General features: G+C 32.0%; 1 protein-coding gene across 1 annotated transcript; it reads left to right on the forward strand.

Moving 5' to 3' along the window:
* The first annotated feature begins 2,685 nt into the window (after window positions 1-2,685).
* Window positions 2,686-7,568, forward strand: BAM1 (Leucine-rich receptor-like protein kinase family protein). Its single transcript, XM_089417913.1, has 2 exons — window positions 2,686-6,022; window positions 6,511-7,568. Exons 1-2 carry the CDS (start codon window positions 3,436-3,438, stop codon window positions 6,933-6,935), a joined length of 3,012 nt encoding a protein of 1,003 aa, XP_089274039.1. The 5' UTR covers window positions 2,686-3,435; the 3' UTR covers window positions 6,936-7,568.
* Window positions 7,569-22,521: the final 14,953 nt, after the last annotated feature.

Below are 22,521 nucleotides of genomic sequence, written 5' to 3' on the forward strand. Positions count from 1 at the left end.
GCAAATTTTTGAAATGAATCTTCAAACTATTCTCTGCAAATGCCACAGTGGCACATTTGTTGGCAGAATATCAAGTAGTGCCTCCTCGGCCAGAGAGAAAAAGAGCAGTACAGCAGAACAGGGAAGGGAATATACATCATATCTCGGGTCCGTATACTCACAAAATCACACGAAAGGAGCCAAGCGCCATTTCCGCTGAAGAAATGCGATTGCAATTCGATAAAGCAAACAACACCTAGATTCCCCATCTAATCTAATCTGAAATGAATTAAATAAATCCCCAATCACAGGGCGTGGGATATGGGTAATTCGTTTTGTTTTTCCTGGTCAACAGGGACTTGCATTTAATTCTCTTCCGTTATAGATTATAATTTTCAATTTTTTAGGGTGGAAAAGTTTATAAAGAAAACAGGTTACCTGTAATAACTTACTGGTGGTCAATAAGGGGTTGGCTTTCACTCCTGCAAATGTCTGGAATAACCCGCTGGTGGTCAGTAAGGGGGTTGGCTTTCACCCGTGCAAATCCCTGGAATAACCACTGGTGGTCAGTAAGGGGGTTGGCTTTCACTCCTGAAAATGCCTGGAATAACCCACTGGTGGTCAGTAAGGGGGTTGGCTTTCACTCCTGCAAATGAGGTTAACCTATTTCCCTCTTAACCAAACAAAAACAAAAAATAAAATCTATTTAACTTATCTAAAATATAAGTTTAAAATAAATTTTAATATTTAACTAAAATAACATTGCATTGCAATTTGAACTCCAAAGGTATATGATAGACATAATTTAGTTGATAAATGAATTGATTTTTTTCACTGTAATTTTGTTAGACAATCTCTTACCATGTTGTGATTTTTGTTGTTGTTTAAAATGTATTTTTGAATATATAAGTGAATGCAACACTTTGAAAAACCCTCAAAACATTGGAACATTATAAATTAAACAATTTAAACTTATAATTCTTATAAACTATTTAAACTTGTAATTCTTAAAAATATCTATTATATTTAGCACAAAATTGATCACCAAAACTAAGAAAATAACTTCGCTTCACTTAATATATGCTTTTGAATTTTGGCATAATTATTATTTTTTTTTTTCAAACCTGGCTGTATGGTTAAAATTGAGAGATGAGATTTTTTTTTTCCCTTTTTCATTTTGTGTGAAATATAACTGGATTTTAAAGAATTATAAGCTTGTTTCATGTGTAAAATTTAGAATGTTGTAAAAGTCTTTTTTGTGAAGTAATTCATTTTGTTAATTACATTTCATCTTTTTAATTATAAATTATATTTTAAAAATAAAATCTAATTAATTCATTTGGTTTGTTCTTAGTAAATAAAGATTTGTATTTTAAATAAAATTTAATATTTAAATAATATAAAATTATAATTTAAACTTCTTAGTAAATAAGGATGTGTATTTTGAATAAAATTTAATATTTAAGTAATATAAAATTATAATTTAAACCCTAATATATATGATAGGCATAATCTGATTCACAGGTGAAATGGTTTTTTAAGTTGTTGTTATAATTGGAATATATAAATTTTCATAAGATTGTTTTTTAATGTTTAAAATGTGTTTTTAAACATAAATTTTTAAGGTATAGTTTAATTTATTGACTAAATGACTTTTTTTACGATAATTTTTTTCTGATTAATTTTAATCCAAATCATAAACTTTTAAAAACTTGAGTTTAAATTGTTTAATCTACATAATTTGAGTGCCTCATAAAGTGTTGAATCCATTTATACATTCAAAAATGTATTTTAAATAACAACACAATCTTGAAATAATGTGAATACCAGTGAAAAAAGCTATTTCATCTATAAATTAAACTACACCATATTTCATCTATAAATTAGACTACACCATTTTTAATGTTTGAAATGTATTTTTAAACATAAATCAATTCAGTGTTTTGAATTTTTTTTTACAATTACACATTATTGATAAATCATTTCATCTATTTATTAAACTACATTTATATCCTATATACTTTTGTAAAAATTGCTTTTTCATCTTAATTTTATTTACAATACAATTTATTACATTAATGTGATTTCTTAAAGATGTATTTTTAATCGTATAAATCTATTCACCACTTAAAAAAGAAAGCTCTTGCAACATCTAAACTCTACGAATTACCTTATAATTCTTAAAAATCTGGTTATATTTCCTTTAAAAAAAAACCATTTAAACTTTTTAATCATATCACAGAGCTTGAAAAAAGGAAAATCTAGCTCTGCCAATTATACACTGCGGCAACCCAACAATTCATCCATACAATATCTAATCTAATCAAATCAAATGTAAAGCTACTTAAAGTAAAAGTAAAAGGAGCTGTCAATCATCATTCCTGAAAACTTTTGCGTCATCCAGCACGCTCAGTGCAGTCTCGGGCTACGGTAAAAGAGACCTAATTATTAATTTATTAGGTTAATTAATCCTCTTTGAATCGTTGAATGTCAGTAGGGATGTAGATGTCTAGGGTTTTTAAAAAGTATGCATGTAATGTAACTGACTACTGGATTAGGTCACTGTCAGGGGCTTCCTCTGTTTGGAATTGTTTATGTAACTTTTTTGATTTAATGGCGTTTTTGTGGGGTATCAAACGTGGTTTTCAATGAATTTTGGGGTCGCTGGAAGGAGATTTATTAATATATATGGAAAGATGGACTTTTTCCAGTGGCAGCTTTGATGGATGCGCAGTGGCCACATGGCCGACATGTTAGTTTTTGTAATCAACAGCGGGAAGGGGGAAATTAAAGGGATGGCTGTTTTAGGTTGTGTGAAATTTTGATGGGTTCTGTGTGTTTATGGGTTCTTGGGCTGGTGGATATTGTTGTTGTATGGGAGAATGGGGAAAGTTAGAGCATGCGTCTGGTATGATCATTGATGTCTGATGTTTTGATTCTTTTTCTCGCTTTGCCTCTGGGCGCGAGAGCGTTTTGAGTATGTTTGTACGAGCGAGGTGGTGTGGAATTTAGTTGGCCAGCGAGTAGGGTCCTTAGGGTCCTGTTGAAATTTTGCACAAGGGTCGATGAAGGGAGAAAAAAAAGAAATTCACTGTCATTCCTAATCCCCTTCCTATATTATTGTGTTTTGTTGCCACCAGTTGGCAATATACAATGCACGTTCACGGGCTTAAACAGTGGCGCATTTCCATGCTGCTGTTGGGGATTAAATTGACCTTGTGTGGATATGTGTGAGTTGTGGAGCAGATGATAACGGGATAGGCTTTCCTGGGTGTTTTCATGATCTTTGTGTATCTAGCTCCTTAAAAATTGTCCGATATTGTGTCTTGGGCCAAGGGAGGGAGAAAATGAGGGCTTGAAGCCATTTGGGATTTGGGATTACTGTGAGAAACTGCAAGTATTTGCGAATAGTATTCTGTTGTTGCTAGACTAGAGTTTTGGTGTTTCTGCAAAAACATGGAGAGCATCGGTGTCTTTATTCTCCTGGTTTTGTTTATGGGGTTTTCTGTTACAGCAGATTCATCTCATTCTTCCGATGCCAAGCTGCTGCTTGCTCTGAAAGCAGGCATCGTTGATTACAATGAATATCTAGATAGCTGGTCAGAGAACAATTCTGCTCACCATTGTTCCTGGGCAGGTATCCAGTGTGATCACTCTGATCATATTATTTCTCTGGATCTTTCAAACATGAATCTCACAGGCCAAATTCTGCCAGAAATAGGTCATCTCCGTAGCCTTATTAATCTCACAGTTGCAATGAATGGCTTTACTGGCCCATTCCCTGACGAGATCACCAATGCCGTAGGCCTCCGTTTGTTCAACATATCCAACAATGTATTTGTTGGGCATTTCCCTTCTCACTTCTCCAGATTGCAGGACTTGGAGATCTTGGATGTTTACAACAACAACTTCACAGGCCCATTGCCTATGGACATTACTGGGCTGAAGAATCTCAGGCATCTTCACCTCGGAGGGAACTACTTTTCTGGTGCTATTCCTCATGAGTATGGGAGATGGCCTAAGCTGGAGTATCTTGCAGTCTCTGGAAATGAACTGGGAGGAACTATTCCGGCAGAGCTGGGAAATCTCAGGCAGCTGAAAGAGCTTTATGTGGGCTATTACAATTCATTTGATGGTGGAATACCTCCTGAAATCGGAAAGTTGACGAATCTCCGTCGTATGGATATGTCGGAGTGTGAGCTATCTGGTCCCATTCCTTCGGAGTTCCGTAACCTGGTGAATCTAGATACTCTGTTTTTGCAAGTGAATAACCTGTCCGGCCCCCTTCCTCCAGCGCTGGGGGAACTCAAGAGCTTGCAATCCATGGACCTTTCAAACAATCTGCTGGAAGGAGAAATCCCGGAAGAGTTCTCCCAGCTGAAGGAGCTAGCCCTCGTGAATCTCTTCAGAAATAGGCTTCATGGAAGCATTCCTTCCTTCATCGGTGACCTTCCCAACCTTGAAGTTTTGCATATATGGGGAAATAACTTAACTGGCGGGATTCCCCAACAGCTGGGAAGGAACTCTAAGCTTTTGGAGGTGGATCTGTCTTCCAACAAGCTTACTGGCTTCATTCCTCCGGATCTCTGCGTTGGCGGGAAGTTGCAGATATTGATTTTGCTTGAGAACTTTTTCTTTGGCCCCATTCCTGAATCTCTGGGTAACTGTGAGTCGCTCACTAGAGTCCGAATGGGCAACAATTACCTGAATGGATCCATCCCAAAAGGGCTGCTATACCTTCCGAAATTGGGGATGTTTGAACTCCATGACAACTATCTAAGTGGCAGCATACCAGCTAAAAGTACGGTGACCTCTACCTTGGGTCACTTGAGCTTGTCTAACAACAGGCTCACTGGTCCACTTCCGGACTCCATAGGAAAGTTCTCCTACTTGCAGATCCTTCTACTCGACGGCAATCAGTTCACAGGCAGTATTCCTCCAGAGATTGGCCATTTGAAGGAGTTGTCCAAGATGGATTTCAGCGGTAACAGATTTTCTGGAGTGATACCTCCTGAGATAAGTGACTGTAAGCACCTGGCCTTCATAGATTTGAGTAGGAATGAGCTCAGTGGACCCATATCCCCACAAATAACGAAGATGAGGATTCTCAATTATCTCAATATCTCTAGAAACCATTTGGTTGGAAACATTCCTAGAGAGATTGCAGGCATGCTAAGCCTAACATCTGTGGATTTCTCCTACAACAATCTCTCAGGTTTAGTTCCTGGTACTGGCCAGTTCTCTTACTTCAATGCAACTTCCTTTGCTGGGAATCCTGAGCTCTGTGGACCATATTTGGGACCTTGCAATGACATATCTGCATCAAAGGAAGCCCATATCAAAGGTCCATTTTCTTCAACTTTCAAGCTGCTTTTGGTTGTAGGGCTTCTCATTTGCTCCATGGCCTTTGCAATTGCTGCTGTTATTAAAGCGAGGGCACTGAAAAAGGCAAACACTTCAAGGCAATGGAAGCTGACTGCATTTCAGAGACTGGATTTTTCCTCTGACGATGTACTCGAGAGCTTGAAGGAAGACAACATTATAGGCAAAGGAGGAGCAGGAATAGTATACAAGGGCGTAATGCCCAGTGGAGAAGAAGTTGCCGTGAAAAGGCTTCCAGGCATAGGCAGATGTTCTTCACATGATCATGGGTTTTCTGCAGAGATCCAGACATTGGGTAGAATCCGCCATCGTCACATAGTGAGACTCCTTGGCTTCTGCTCCAACCAGGAAACAAATCTACTGGTATATGAATACATGCCTAATGGAAGCCTGGGAGAGCTTCTGCATGGGAAAAAGGGTGGTCATCTTCATTGGGATACAAGAAATAAGATTGCACTAGAAGCTGCCAAGGGACTTTGCTACCTTCATCATGATTGCTCTCCACTTATTGTTCACAGGGATGTAAAGTCCAACAACATTCTCCTGGATTCCAATTTTGAAGCTCACGTTGCAGATTTTGGTCTTGCCAAGTTTTTGCAGGATTCTGGTACTTCAGAATGCATGTCTGCCATAGCTGGTTCTTATGGCTATATTGCACCAGGTAGGCAATTGCATGGTTTTCAAGATATCTTGGGTTTTCCTCCTAATTACATGGTTTCAGATTCTATTGAATTTTTCTGGTTAGTTTTTCATTAGTTGATGTTTAACAATATATCATTGGTCATCCATGATTATAAGATTAGATTGGTAGTTCCTCTGTTATCTGTAACCTAAGTTGGGTATGGGTAGAGGTGTGAAACAATAGTGGAATGCATTTATTTTTTAAATGTTTTTATCATTTTTAAAAAATTAATCTATTATTATTATCAAAATAGTTACAACTGCTTCATCTGTGTCTTGTGATGCTGCTACTCTACCATAATGTAATCTTGCTTTGAAAATAGTCTATATTTTACTGTTGTGCCCTCTCAGAATTGCTGTTACAGCCATCTTTTCTTGAAAAATTATTTGTCCACATCATTTTCTCTATAAATTTTGCGTCATGGGCTGCAACAATAATTCTGAAGATTCTTGATGTTGTTTTCCCAGAGTATGCCTACACGTTGAAAGTGGACGAAAAGAGTGACGTGTACAGCTTTGGCGTGGTTCTTCTGGAGTTGGTTACGGGCAGGCGCCCTGTTGGCGAGTTCGGCGATGGCGTCGATATCGTTCAGTGGGTGAAGAAGATGACAGATTCCACCAACGAAGGTGTTCTGAAAATATTGGATTCTCGTCTCTCCAGTGTACCCCTGCACGAAGTTATGCATGTGTTCTACGTGGCAATGCTGTGCGTATTGGAGCAGAGTGGGGAGAGGCCAACCATGAGAGAAGTAGTGCAGCTGCTCTCAGAGCCTCCAAAGATGAAACCCAATGAATTCCAAGAATCTTCACCCGTTACAGAACTCAAGGATTCCAAGGACCCAGTTGCTGCAACTAGTCCTGCTCAGTCTCCACCTGATCTTCTCAGCATATAAATCGAGGGTCCTCGTATTTCTATTTTTGCTCCTTAGTGTTTGGTAATGTGGGTGGTAAAATTAGTTGCTTGAAAGGCAACTTAATTATACCTTACTGTACAGAGACGCATGGATGATGGGTAATGTGTAGTTTTCTTGTTCAATTTAGTTGTTAGTGCGGGGGAATTGATTGGTTGCAGCTGTAATGTTCTAGAACTGGTTTTTTGCTTTCTCTGGATTTGCATGTCAAAGCCAAAATCCAAAATCTCCATCCCATTTTTGTGGACCAAGTCATCAGAAGAGCTCCTTTAGGCTTTTATATATGAAGATCAGTTGTGCAAACCATACAGTTTTCAGATGAGCAATGGGAGTTCTAAAACTAGAAACTAGAAATTGTCTCTCTCAGGGCATGCATTAGTGCAAGCAGCATGCAGGAAATTAGATAAGGGTGGGGGTACCAGAGAAAAATAGTAAAGTTTAGCAATGTAAGACTCTTCTGTTTCATAAGTTGTTATGTTTCATAAGTGGTTATGATTAGTGATTGTCCAACATTGTGAGTGATATTTATATAGATATACTCTCTGTAATTTCTGTGTTCACTGTGATACTGCTATACATTTTTAAATACGAGGAACGGTTTGGATTTTTGTGAAAGATTTGAGTACTTTTTATATAACCGTTAGTGTTTGGTATTATAAGGAGATCCCACCTCATATTTATGTGAGATATTGCATATTAATTTTAAAGAAGAAAATCCATGTTAATGAAATGTGCTTGTCAAGTATTCAGAAGTCAGTATAGTCTTATATTTTTTTTATATAATCTGTACCCTGCATTAACATGAGATATTCCATATTAACTTTAAAGAAGAAAATCCATGTTAATGAAATGTGCTTGTCAAGCATTCAGAAGTCACTACAGTCATAATTTTTTTTTTTTTATATAATCTGTACCCTGCATTGTAGTTTTTAACAAATACATATTATAACATATATACCATCGAATGTATACCTATTAAATATTCAATCAAATATATATGCCAGTGTATATTGTACCATTGCTGAGTATATATTGTTTTTCATACATTGCCATGTTTCACTAAATCAACATGTAATTAAAAGAACATTTTATATTTATCACAATATAATCACCCAGTCCAGTATAGAAATATCAACATATTATGAACAGCATAAATCTGGCATGATACCGAGATATAGTTAAAAAAATATTTTTTTTAATCATTTTGTCATTGTACATCTCTGAAGTGCCAATACCAACTTCTGCCCTTTAGATACAAGTGGAGGATACAGTATTTGTTAATATTATATGAATGTATCAATCTGCCAAATTTTATGTATAAAAGCAATAGATTTGTCACGTGAGTCAGTCTGTCAGCTGATGAATTTACAGGGAAGACAGAGAGAGCCAGAATTTTGTACAAACATGTTTGGCTGGACGCGAGCAACAATATTCTGTTGTAACAATACAATACATCGGTCCTTTCGTAGTTTAGCTGTTGAACTTGTTTTTGAAACTATATACTACCAAAGTTTAATATGCGAGCCATGAGTTGGAAGGAGAAGAGAATGGCGGGCGGCTGATGCTGCTACTGTGCATGCAATGCGCATGAGTGTGAGTGTCTGTGTCATGTCAGCGTCGTTACCCTTTTGAAAAGGACGACACTCGCCTCTCTGTGTCTTGTTGTCAGCGTTGTTTTGATTTATTCTCCGCCACATATATATAATACATAAAATTTTCCATTTCTTCGTTTTGTCAGAAGCTGGTAATTTATTTTCACACAAACTTCAGAATGCTGAAGTGTTTAAATTATTTAGTTGTGGAAATAGATTCAATATTATTAATAATTTTTAAGATACTGAAAATCTTAAAATTTAACAGTTTTAACTGATTGAGGTTAAAGACTCATTCTATAGTTTGAATTATTTGGTGGTGGAAATAGATTCAATACGGTCAATAATTTGTGAGACACCAAAAATCTTAAAATTTAACAGCTTTAACCCAAATTTTCAAAAATTTCTCCTTGATTGAGCCTAAAAGCTCCTTCTACAGCTCAGTATGATGTGTAACCTTGTCCATCATCAAAATTAAATTGAAATTTCGCTATCTACCAAAATAAAAACTATAAAAAATCTAAAAATAAAAAAATAAATTAAATAACTATATAAAACATTTAAATAATGTGGGCTCATAAAAAAATCTAACAACTTTAACCTAAATTTTCAAAAATTTCTCTTGATTGAGCCTAAAGCTTCATTCTAAAGCCCAGTGTGATGTATAACCTTGTGGGTCATTAAAATTGAATTGAAATTTTACTGTCTGCCAAAATAAAAATTATAAAAACTATAAAAATAAAAATAAATAACTATATAAAACATTTAAATAATATAGACTCATAAATTTTTTACATGAAATTTGTATTTATAATAGATCTATATTGATTTATCACAATTTAACCTAAATTTCTATTATTTTCTAAACTAATTTGTAAACTCTTTAAACTCAACACACTCATATTTTCACATCCTTTAGTATTCAGATTTACATATGGTACGACCAGAGTGAAAAGAAAGGCGTTGGAATTGAGATAACTCTTTAAAAAAAGGTGTGCTTCTATATAAATAGCCACATAGAAACATTTACACAAATATTATATAAGAGCAATAATATATTTTAAAGATTAAATTGTCTTAACTATTATAATAATAATACAAAACATTTTTATTTACAGCAATATAATATATATGATATTATTTAATTAATTAAGAGGTTTATAATAAGATTTTTAATATAGTTAATTGATTCAACTACTTGCATGATTACTTTTATAATGTTTTTGTTGATTTTCAATTGATTTTATGTATTTTGCATGTTTTATTTTTTTATTATTTTCATAATTTTTTTTAAGTGATTTTATGTGATTTTCGTTCTAGTTTTTCTCATTGTCCTCATAAATATTTCAAGTGATTCTATGTGATCTTTATCCCTAACTTATCTCATTATCTTCATAAATTTCTCACATGATTATATATAATCTCCATCCCTAAATTTTTTTAGATCTCTATCCCTAGCTTCTCTCATTATCTTCATAAATCTCTCATATGATTATATATGATTTCCATCCTTAAATTTTCTCATTGTCTTCATAAATTTCAAGTGATTCTATGTGATCTCCATCCCTAGATTTTCTCATTGTCCTCATAAATTTCTCCCTAATTTTTCTTAGATCTCCATGCTTAGCTTCTCTCATTATCTTCATAAATCTCTCATATGATTATATATGATTTCCATCCCAAAATTTTCTCATTGTCCTCATAAATTTCAGGTGATTCTATGTGATCTCCATCCCTAGTTTTTCTCATTGTCTTCATAAATACCTAAGTGATTATAGTGATTATATGTGATCTTCATACCTAGCTTTTCTCATTTCCCACATCTTGGATTATACAAAGACTTTTGTTACCTAGTCTACTTAATCAAATATTATAATAATTTTATCATATCATAATTATGAATTATTCCTTCAATATGGTTGATGTAAACTTTATAACGACTTCATTAAATATTATAAGAATTTCATCATCTCACAACTATGAATTATTTCTTCAATGTGGTTGATGTAAATTTTATAACTAACAACACAACTTCAAAAATAATCTATTATGATTCTCAATTTGTTGATATCACCATCATATATCCATTTTAATTCTAGGGATCTATTAAGCATGAGAGGACTCAAATCTAAATCTTTGAAGATGCAAACCTCCTTTTAATTACACCTCTAAAAATTATATTCATTCTTAAGCTTGGTAAATCTAGAGGTAAGATGAATCTATTCTAATTTTTAATAATATTATTTATGTTATACACAAATTTCACATACAATAACTTTAATTTTAATTTTTATTAAAATTCTTGTAATTCTCTAGCATGTATAAGTTGTTTTTTTTTTTTTTAACTTGATATTTATGATATTGGTTATATACATGTACAAACTAGCACAATCACATTAATAAATGTGGTTACCACAACCACATTAATACATGTGGTTGATAAACACCATAGACCCATATCAAACACATATATCAATTATCAATAATATTAAGAATTAATGTTATTATCAATAATATTAATATAAATATAAGAACCATGTTAATAATAATTAATATTATATTATTACTATTATATTAAATAATAATAATAACTATATTATTACTCTAATAATAAATAAATAAAGATAATAACAACAATTATATTAATAATTATACTAGTAAATTATGTTAATAATCATTTAATAAATAATAATGAAGTAATTATGAAATAAACATTTAATAAAAATGAAACAACAATTTAAATGTGGTTTATAGGAAATTCAGTGTTAAACACTCCACTAGAACACAGTTACTAAATGCTAGCTTTTTCCAAAACACACCGAGATAGATGACAAAAGCTACACCAATTCAAATCAACAAGATAATGATCACGACCATTCACGATTTCCACAAATCCCTTCTCACATTGCTTGACATTTTTGCATAACGTTGAAAATAAAAAGACGGTGAAATTTGCAAACCATCTATTGATTTCACTCTCGATATTGTTGTAAATGTTAGACCCTACGTCTCTGTCTCCAATATCTAAAGTGGCTCGTTGCAAGGGAATAATATTAAATCTAAGGGATAAATATTATAAACCCAAGGTATAAAAACCCTAAGATAAATATTATAAACCCTAAAATAAACATGCTTGACCATGATTTACCATCATTGATTTTCATATTGAGATGATGTTTGTCACAATGTGACGTTGGACCATGGTTGATTTTCATATTGAGACAATCTTTGGCACATTGTGACATTGGACCATCGTTGACCATGATTTTAAACCCAAACGATTTATATTAAACCCTAAGATTAATATTATAAACTCTATGAATAATATTATACCCTAGTTATTTGAACCAAATAAACCCAAGGTATTGATATTATAAACCCAAGGGATTAATTCTAAAACCCAAAGGTATTGTAAACCCAAGGGAATAATATTAAACCCAAGGGATCACTATTATAAATGCAAGGTGTATAAACCCTAAAGGGATTTACATTATAATAAACCCAAGTGATTAATATTAAAAACCCAACGAATTAATAATATAAACCCAAAGAAACAAATTAAACCCAAGGGATTACTATTATAAACCCAAAGGAATAATATTAAACCCAAGGGATTACTATTATAAACCCAAGGTATATAAACCCTAAGATAAATATTATAAATCCAAGGGAATAATAAACCAAAGAGATTATAAACCCAAGGGATTAATATTATAAACACAAGGTATGTAAAACCTAAGATAAATATTATAAACCCAAGGGATTATAAGCTCAAGGGAACAATATTAAACCCAAGGGATGAATATTATAAACCCAAGGAATATAAACCCTAAGATAAATATTATAAACCTTAACATATAATTTGTCACAATGTGATGTTGGAATATGGTTGACCATGATTGATTTTCATATTGAGACAAATAAAACCCTAAAATAAACATGGTTTCCCATGATTTACCATCATTGATTTTCATAATGAGATGATGTTTGTCACAATCTGACTTTGTACCATGGTTGATTGTCATAATGAGACAATCTTTGACACATTGTGACATTGGACCATCGTTGAGCATGGATGACCATGATTGTAAACCCAAGGATTAATATTACAAATCCTGTGAATAATATTATATCCTAGGAATATGAACCAAATAAATCCAAGGGATTGATATTATAAACTGAAGGGAATAATAAACCTATAATTCTAAAACCCAAAGGTATTATAAACCCAAGGGAATAATATATATAATATAAATGCAAGATATATAAACCCTAAAGGGATTGATATTATAAACCCAAAGGAATAATAAACCCAAAGGATTAATACTAAAACCCTAAGGGGTTAAAAACCTAATGGATTGATAATGTCAACACAACAGAATAATATTAAACCCAAGGGATTAATAATATAAACCCAAGGTATATAAGCCCTAAGATAAATATTATAAAGCGAAGAGAATAATATTAAACCCGAGGGATTAATATTATAAACCCAATTTATATAAGCCCTAAGATAAATATTATAAACCCGAGAGAATAATATTAAACCCAAGGGATAAATATTATAAACCTCAAGAATATAAACCCTAAGATAAATATTTGTCACAATGCGACGTTGGAATATGGTTGACCATGATTCATTTTCATATTGAGACAACATTTTCATAATGCGATGTTGGGAAATCGCTGACCACCATTGACCATGGTTGATCTCCATATTAAGACAATCTTTGTAACAATGCAACGTTGGACCATGGTTGACTATGGATGACCATGATTGTGACAATGTGACGTTGGACCCAGAGATAGTCTTTGTCACAATATGACCATGGTTGACCATGATTGAACCCAAATGTATTATAAACCTCAGAGAATAATATTAAACCCGAGGGATTAATATTTTAAATGCAAGTATATAAATCCTAAGGGGATTGATATTATAAACCCAGGGGATTGATACTAAAAACACAAGGGATTAAAAACCCAACGGATTGATAATATAAACCCAAGGGAATAATATTAAATCCAATAGAATAATAAACCCAATGGGATTATAAACCCAAGGGATAAATATTATAAACCCAAGGAATATAAGCCCTAAGATAAATATTTGTCACAATGCAACATTGGAATATGGTTGACCATGATTGATTTTCATATTAAGACCACATTTGTCGCAATGCGATGTTGGACAATGCCTAACCATGTTTTATCTTCATATTGAGACAATTTGTGTCATAATATAATGTTGGACCATGGTTGACCATGGATCACCATGGTTGTGACAATGTGACATTGGACCAAGAGAGAGTCTTTGTCACAATGTGACCATGATTGACCATGTTTGACCATGGTTGAGACAACCTTTGTTACAATGTGATGTTGGAACATGCTTGACCATGATTGATTTTCATATTGAGACAATGTTTGTCACAATGCGACATTGATTTATTTTCATATTGAGAAAATCTTTATCGCAATGTGATGTTGGACCATGATTGACCATGATTATAAAGCCAATGGATTCATACTAAACCTAAATATTAATATTATAAACCCTATAAATAATATTATACCCTAGGAATATGAACCCTTAGATTAATAAACCCTATGAATTATTAATTTATAGGCCTTTTTAATGGAAAAAAAAAATTCAAAATATAGTGCAAAATTTCAAAAACAAATGAATAAAAGATAATGAAATTTTCAAAAATAAATTCATATAAAATGAAATGAAATGAAATAAGCATTTCTAAATTCGTAAATTCATTACCTATAATCTCATTTGAATATATTAAATTTAAAAAATATATATTATATGAAACATTATTGATGGAATTTTAAATCTATAAATTTACAATTTCTTAATGTATGATATATTTCACAAAAAAAGAAAGAAAGAAAAAAAGAAAAAACCAATTTTATATTTTTACTTCATCTATTTTACTTATAATCAATTTACAATATAATGTATTTCAAATTTTAAAAATAAAAATACATTTCAAAACATCAACCATAATTTCTAAATTTCTAAATTTATTAATCATGGAGGAACTTATCATGGAACTTATTAATATAAACAATGTACTTCATAAGTAAAATATTTCAATGCCATATTAAGTAAAATATTTCAATGTCAACTAATATGTACAATGAAAAGAAATAAATTTTCATGGTTAAAACATTTTTAAGCATTTCAAGTAATGTTATTATTTTATATTTGAGCTATATTTTTTTGTCAATTTTATCTTTGAGATGCAAACAATTTTTTTCAAATTTTGCATTTAAAAAATTTTACATGGGAAGAAATTATATCACTCTAAACACTTCTTAGATTTTTGATTAAAATAGATCAATACTGATCTTTAAAGAAAAAACTAATAAGATCATCTTGCAATTTGAAAATTTGTTATTGAATGATTGCTAATTAATTTTAGAGCACAAATTAATTCATGCTACTTTACCTCATTCTGCACTAATCCTACATTGAAAACCTAGGACATACCAAATTCATAGTTGAGATAATTTTATACATTTGTATTTGAAAAGTAAAGCAATCTTCCATAAAACACTCCTTCAAATCATTAACATCTAAACCACACTCAGTTACTAATTTTATAATGAACATATAATTGATCTCGTGGAGATTTGTGGCATAAGCTGGTCAAACCTTGTATTCCATGATTTGTGCAGCGACACATATTCCTCTCGAGAGTCAAGGCCCTGTAATTTGGCCTCGTGATCCAATATCAAATGCCCAAACTTCTCATAGAGGTTTTCCATGTTAAATTTGCCACTATTAGACACTTGTGGCATCGTACAAATAGATGTATGTTTAGATACTGGTAAAGCAAACAAGGAAGTATGTTGTTGCCACGATTATAGGAAAATACCTTTTCATATTTGGTATGAAAATTTTTGTTATTAACCGGAGAAGATGTAGCATTCACATCTTGTAACCCACATTCTTCTTGCGTGAACAGAGGATTGTAGTAGACAATATGATCCTCGAACACATTGAGGGATATCTTAACACTATAATGGATGGAATTTATTTGCACCATAGTGAAGACTTAGGAAAATACCTGGTTATATATTTTCTTATATATGAACGAATGTTATATATAATAGTGAGGAACTTATCGGAATTGGAATAATCTCAAATCCCTAGGAAATTGGTGGGTGGGGAGCCACATGACACAAATATATATTTTCAAATTTATTAAAAGTAATGGACCGTTTTTCTAAATAAAATTTGCGTATATATAAATGAACATTATAAATAATAACGAGGAACTTATTATAATTGAAATAATCTCAACATGGAGGAACTTAGTAGAATTGGAATAATCTCAAATCCCTAGGAAATTGGTGGGTGGGGAGCGATGTGACATGAATCTAATTTTTTAAATTTATTAAAAGTAATGGATCATTTTGCTAAATAAAATTTGCTTATATATAAATGAATGTTATAAATAATGTTAAAGAACTTATTAGAATTGGAATAATCTCAAATCCCTAGGAAATTGGTGGGTGGGGAGCTATGTGGTACAAATCTATTTTTTTAAATTTATTAAAAGTAATGGACCATTTTGCTAAATAAAATTTGCTTCTATATAAATGAGTGTTATAAATAATAATGAAGAACTTACTAGAATTGGAATAATTTCAACATGGAGAAACTTATTAGAATTGGAATAAGCTCAAATCTCAAGGAAATTGGTGGGTGGGGAGCCTGATAAATCTAATTTTTTAAATTTTTTAAATATCATTCTAACCTAACAAATGTTGTAATACACTACAACCGTTATTAAACATTAAGAGGAAGCATATGCTAGCATATTCCCTTGAGAATCAATATAGGTCCTAAATTAAAAATAAAAAATTCAACAAACCTCCCATATAAAGTTGTAGGAATTTACAGGGTAAGTTCCTCAGACAGAACACCAAAGGACACCGCTCACAACCAGATCGCAGATCAATACACCAGTATTTTTGACGTGGTTAAAACCCTCAAAGAGGAAAACAGTCCACGGCCTGAGCCAACGCGGCGACTTCAGGCAATTTATTAATAAAATAATGAAAATTTACATATGCTTCTCTCATGCACGGATTACCCTACAAATGACCCTCCATGCGCTTTAAATAGAAATCATGGACCAATCGGGTGTCAAGCCACGGATCAAGTGTCGGTAATACCGAGGAGAGAATGAACCGTCAGATCACTACATATCGTGACCGTCGGATTGTAAGTTACAAAATGTACAAGGTAAAGAAACACACTTTACCTAACTCTATACTAGACCAAGTTGTACTTAACTATTTCCTATGTGTCGGAATATCCTAACAAAAGTTCATATATATACTCTTATGGATGAATTAGGGAAAAAATGTTAATATCTTGTTTTTATATATTTATTAATTAAATTAAAATATGAGATTCTAAAATATCATGAATATGAATAATTATTATTTTAATTTATATAATAAAATAAATCTTATTTTAATTTATACCTATCATATATTTCACATCTCTAAATATAAAATTACGTTTATTGGAAATATTTATTGAATTGGATTTTTAGTATTATTATTTTTTTTAATTGCTTTTTGTTTTTTATTTTTTTTAATTGAGTCGACATTATTATTATTAGATTTAACATTTCATTACAATAACTCATCTCATGTGTCATTATAACATAAATTAAATGGTTAGTAAACACCAATAAGCGCCAATCCATAATAAACATCAGCACAATTATTAAATGATACGTTTCACATTGCTAAAAAAAACACAAGCAAACTACCTAAATTATAACTTTATCTTAGTAGTATGCATAAACAAAAGGTTGATATTTATCTCCAAAGTAACTGTGCCCTTTTTACTCATCCCATACGAATAAGTGTCATGTGAAATGAGTTATGGTTTTCTTGAACATATGGTATTGATAAACCATAGATATGGTAAAGTTAGAATGAATCCCCATAGTTAAAGATTTTGTTATGTGTTTTTTAGATTTAATAATAATAATAATAATAATAATAATAATATTAATTTTTATGATTTCTTTAATGCTGGCCATGTGAAAAATAAATGTTAATGTTTTTTTATAATAGTTTAATGTGATTTAGTTTATATAATTGTATTAATTAAATTAAAATTATAAAAATTATATATAAAAAATGCACACATAGTTATTTCTTTTAATTTAATATTAATAAAAATATAAAAAATGGAATTATGAATATTTATAACATTTTAAAATTTTTGAAAATATAAAATTAATATGAGATTAATGATTTAATATTTATTAAGAAATATAAAATTAAATCAAATTATGCGTATTTATGTGTTATAAACTTAAAATGGATGTATTATGGATCTAAAAATTAACATCAAATTTTTATTGAATTTTAAATATTGATTTATAAGAAAATGGAATATGTATTTTAAATTTATTATTTAAGAAAATGAAATGAAGTTACATTTGTAATTTATATATATATATATATATATATATAGAGCGTTAAATAATTTTTTTAGTGTTTGATATATTTGAAATTAAAATGGATTTAGGCTATGGTAGTAAATATTTTTTTGGTATTTGATAGATTCGAAATTAAGATGGATTTAGGCTGGTGGTAAACATTTTAATGTCGGTTCAGTGAAAATATACGATATGAGAGATGTTGTAGTGTTCATGAATAAATATAATATTTAAATGTGGATTCAATAATTCTTTAAAAATAATTATATCCTTCCATATTAACTTTAGAGTCTCATATGACAATTCTTTATATTACATGTGTTAATATAAATAAATAATATATACTCGTAAATAAATATATTTACCTAGAGTTCTCGCTAACATAATTTAAACAAGTATAAGATTTTATATCTATTCATATTAGGTTCATCTTAGGTTTAGAATTTCATATACACCCATGTAAATAAATCTACCTAGATTGGTTGTCTATCATAATTTAAGTATTTCCACCAAAATAGGTAGCACACTTAGCAGGAGTTACCTAACATCTTCACCAAGAGCTATTAGCACTATTATTTATGCATTTCTCAAGACAAAAATAGATAAGTAAAAAATTGATGGTTTCTTCATTTAACATCTATTTAAAAATAAATTTGTTGGGTGTGGAGCCTAATTATCTTCCTCATTGTTTAGAGGTTTTTTGTTTCAGCCGCATTGGATTCCAGTTCTTAACGGGGTAGCAACGCCACCCGTTTAATCCCTGTCAGGGGGGACTAGGGGGAGCTGACGACGACTTTTATGAGCCCCCCTTGGCAAGGGTTTGAGGGTAGCGCCCCCGAAGCTAAAAATATATGAAAAAATGTCTTGTAAAATATTGTAATTTTGTAGCCAATTTGGGTTGTTCATTAGGCGGATGATTTGACTGTAGAAGTTATGTTAACTTAGGGTTTTTTTCCCTAGAAGAAACCCTTGGTTTATCTGAGGGAATTGTATTATGACTGTGTATTATGATTCTGAACGAGAAAGAGAGAGGAGATAGCGTGAGAGAAAAAATGAAATTATAGCGGCTCTACGGTAGGTTGTATATATTCATTTTGTTGGATAATATAAAAGGAAGGACTAGTTGTTTCTTCGTGGACATACACCAAATTGGGTGAACCACGTATATCTATGTCTCTCTTGTTTTATGCATTTTTGTATTTGTGTTTCCACAATATTTTATGTATTTCATTGCTTCGTAAATTAATTTCTAATAACTCGTATCAAAGCTTATTTGGATGATAAACTCACAGGAGAGAAGGGTTCTTGGTTCGAGTGGGAGAAATGATGGAAGATGGTATGTTTAGGGTCGATAAATTTAATGGTCAAAACTACCAGTGTTGGAAGATGTAGATGGAAGATTATTTGCATCAGAAATATTTGTACCTACCCTTGAGTGGAAAATCAAAGAAGCCAACATGTATGATGGACGCAGAATGGGATATTATCGACAAAAAGGCACTAGGAACAATATGGTTGTGTCTAGAAGCATAATTGGCATTCAACATTTCAAAGAAAACGAAAGCAAAAGATTTAATGAAGGCATTGGCCAAACTATATGAAAAACCCTCGGCCTCAAATAAGGTATTTCTTATGAAGATTCTATTTAATATGAAGATGCTACAAGGTGGATCCGTTGTTGATCATTTAAATGAATTTAACACGGTTACCAGTCAATTGAGTTCTGTAGGGGTAAATTTTGATGATGAAGTTAGGGCACTGTTATTTCTGTGCTCATTGCCAAAAAGTTGGAATGATCTAGTTATGGTTATTAGTAACTCTATCTCTAGATCTAGTACTTTAAAATTTGATGATGTTGTTGGTGACATCCTTAGCGATGAAATACGACAGAAAATCTCTAGTGAGACATCAGGTAATGCTTTGACTACAAAGACTAGGGGAAGAAAAATGGAAATAGGAAGGAGCCCAAGAAATCACAGTAAGTTAAGAAAATTCAGATCCAAATCCAGATCAGGGATAGTGTGTTGGAAATGTGAGAAGAAAGAACACCTGAAGAAAGACTGTAAATCTCGGAAGGGAAAAGAAGGAGATGGATAACAAGAGAACAATCATGAAGCGAACGTGACAAGTGATTTGTTACAAGATGCGTTGATTCTTTCACTAGAGAATATTCTTGATGCCTGGGTGGTAGATTCAGGGGATCATTCCATGCCACACCTGATAGGAAACATTTTCATGACTATGTTCAAGGATATTTTGGATAGGTTCATTTGGGTGATGTAAACCTTGTAAAATTGTTGGAATGGGTAAGGTTTTTATAAAGTAACAAAATGGAAACCCATGGTTATTGAAGGAGGTAAGGCATGTTCCATATCTAAAGAAAAATATAATTTCAACAGGGCAGTTGGGAGGTGAACGTTGTGTAACTACTTTTACAAATAAAACTTGGAAGGTCATTAAAGGAGCCTTGGTAATAGAAAAAGGAAAAAAGGTTGGTACATTGTATTTATGCAATATTATTTCTAATTATGTTAATTATTTAACCTCCACAAGAGAAGATATGACACTCTGGCATCACAGGCTCATGCACATGAGTCAGAAGGGGATGTAGATTCTTCACTCAAGAAATTTGTTTCCAGGTTTGAAGCACATTGATTTAGATTTTTGTGAAAATTGTGTTCATGGAAAACAAAAGAGAGTCATATTTATCAAAGTTGGGAAGGAAAGTAAGAGAAAAAAAATAGAGCTTGTGAATATAGATGTATGGGGACCTGCTTAGGTATCATCTCTTAGTGGCTCTCACTATTATGTTACTTTTATTGATGATGCAACTATGAAAACCTGGATTTATTGTATTCGAAATAAATCTATTGTATTTGATACTCTCAAGAAATGGAAAGCTTCGATTGAGAATGAGATAGGAAAGACGTTGAAGTATCTCAGATCAGAAAATGAAGGTGAATAACGCAACAAAGCGTTTGATAACTACTGTTCAGATAATGGAATTCACAGAGAAAAGACAGTTCTGGGAACACCACAGGAAAAAGGTGTGTTAGAAAGGATGAATAGGAAAATCTTGGAGCATGAAAAGTGCATGATATTATATGCAGGATTGCCCTTACAATTTTGGGGAGATGTTGTAGATATTGTTGTTTATCTAATAAAAATAGAGCCTTCAATTTCCTTGGATGGTGGTATTCTAAATGAGACATGGACAAGTAAAAACGTAAACAACTCATTTTTAAAGACTTTCGGTTGTGAAACCTTTGTCCACATCAATAAAGAAAATAGAACAAAGCTTGAGGCAAAATCAAAGAAATGTATTTTTGTTGGATATGGTGTAAATGATTTTGATTATCTCTTATATGATTATGAGAATCACAAAATCATTAGGAGAAAAGATGTCATATTCAATGAAAATGTATTGTATAAGGATCAAATGCAGGGAAAGAAAGAGGAAAAATAAAAAAAAGAATACACAGTGCTTGATGAGATCACAAAAAAATAAAGGTGTCTAGAAATCGTAATGATTAGCAGCTACAAAAAAACAACAACAACCACAACAACAACATGCAGCTAAAACACCTAAAAGTGATGTTAGAATATCTACCAAGATAAATAGACCCACTGAACGATACTCTCCTTCATTATATTATGTATTGTTGATTGATTTTGGTGATCCAGAAAGATATGAAGAAACAATGTAGGTAGAAACCAGGAAGAAGTGGGAGCAAGCCATGGAAGACGAGATGGACTCCTTGATGAAAAACATACTTGGTACTTATTCAAGTTGCCTACTAGTAAAAAAAACATTACAGAATAAATGAGTTTATAGGTTGAAGGAAGAATATGGAGGTAAACCAAGGTATAAGATTAGACTTGTGGTGAAGGGATTTGCACAAAAGAAAGGTATAGACTTTGATGAATTTTTTTCTCCTGTTGCTAAGATGACTTTAATCAAAACTATTTTAAGTATAGTGGCAACAGAATATTTTCATCTTGAGAAGTTAGATGTAAAGACAACCTTTTTCCATGGGTATTTGGAGGAAGAAATATATGTGCAGCAACCACAAGGGTATGAGGTCAAAGGGAAGGAGAAATTTGTGTGTAAATTGAAGAAGAGTTTGTATGGATTAAAACAGGCTCTAAGGCAGTGGTATCTAAAATTTGACAGGTTTATGTCTGAGCAAGGTTATACTAGATGTCACTCTGACCATTGTTTTTATCTTAGAAAGAAAAATGATGACAACTATATTATATTGTTATTGTATGTAGATGAAATGCTTGTTGCGGGGTCTAACATGCAGAAAATAAATGCGATCAAAGGAAAATTGGAAAATTAATTTGCAATGAAGGATTTGTGTGCTGCAAAACAAATATTTGGCATGAGAATAACTAGAGACAGGAAAAATCACAAATTAACATTGTCTCAAAGTGAATACATAGAAAAGGTGTTGGAAAGATTTAATATGAAAAATGAAAAGCCAG

Source organism: Pinus tabuliformis, chromosome 6 (assembly GCF_031772625.1).
Source record: "Pinus tabuliformis cultivar Carrire ecotype Pingquan chromosome 6, CPIR1, whole genome shotgun sequence".
Lineage (NCBI taxonomy): Eukaryota > Viridiplantae > Streptophyta > Pinopsida > Pinales > Pinaceae > Pinus > Pinus tabuliformis.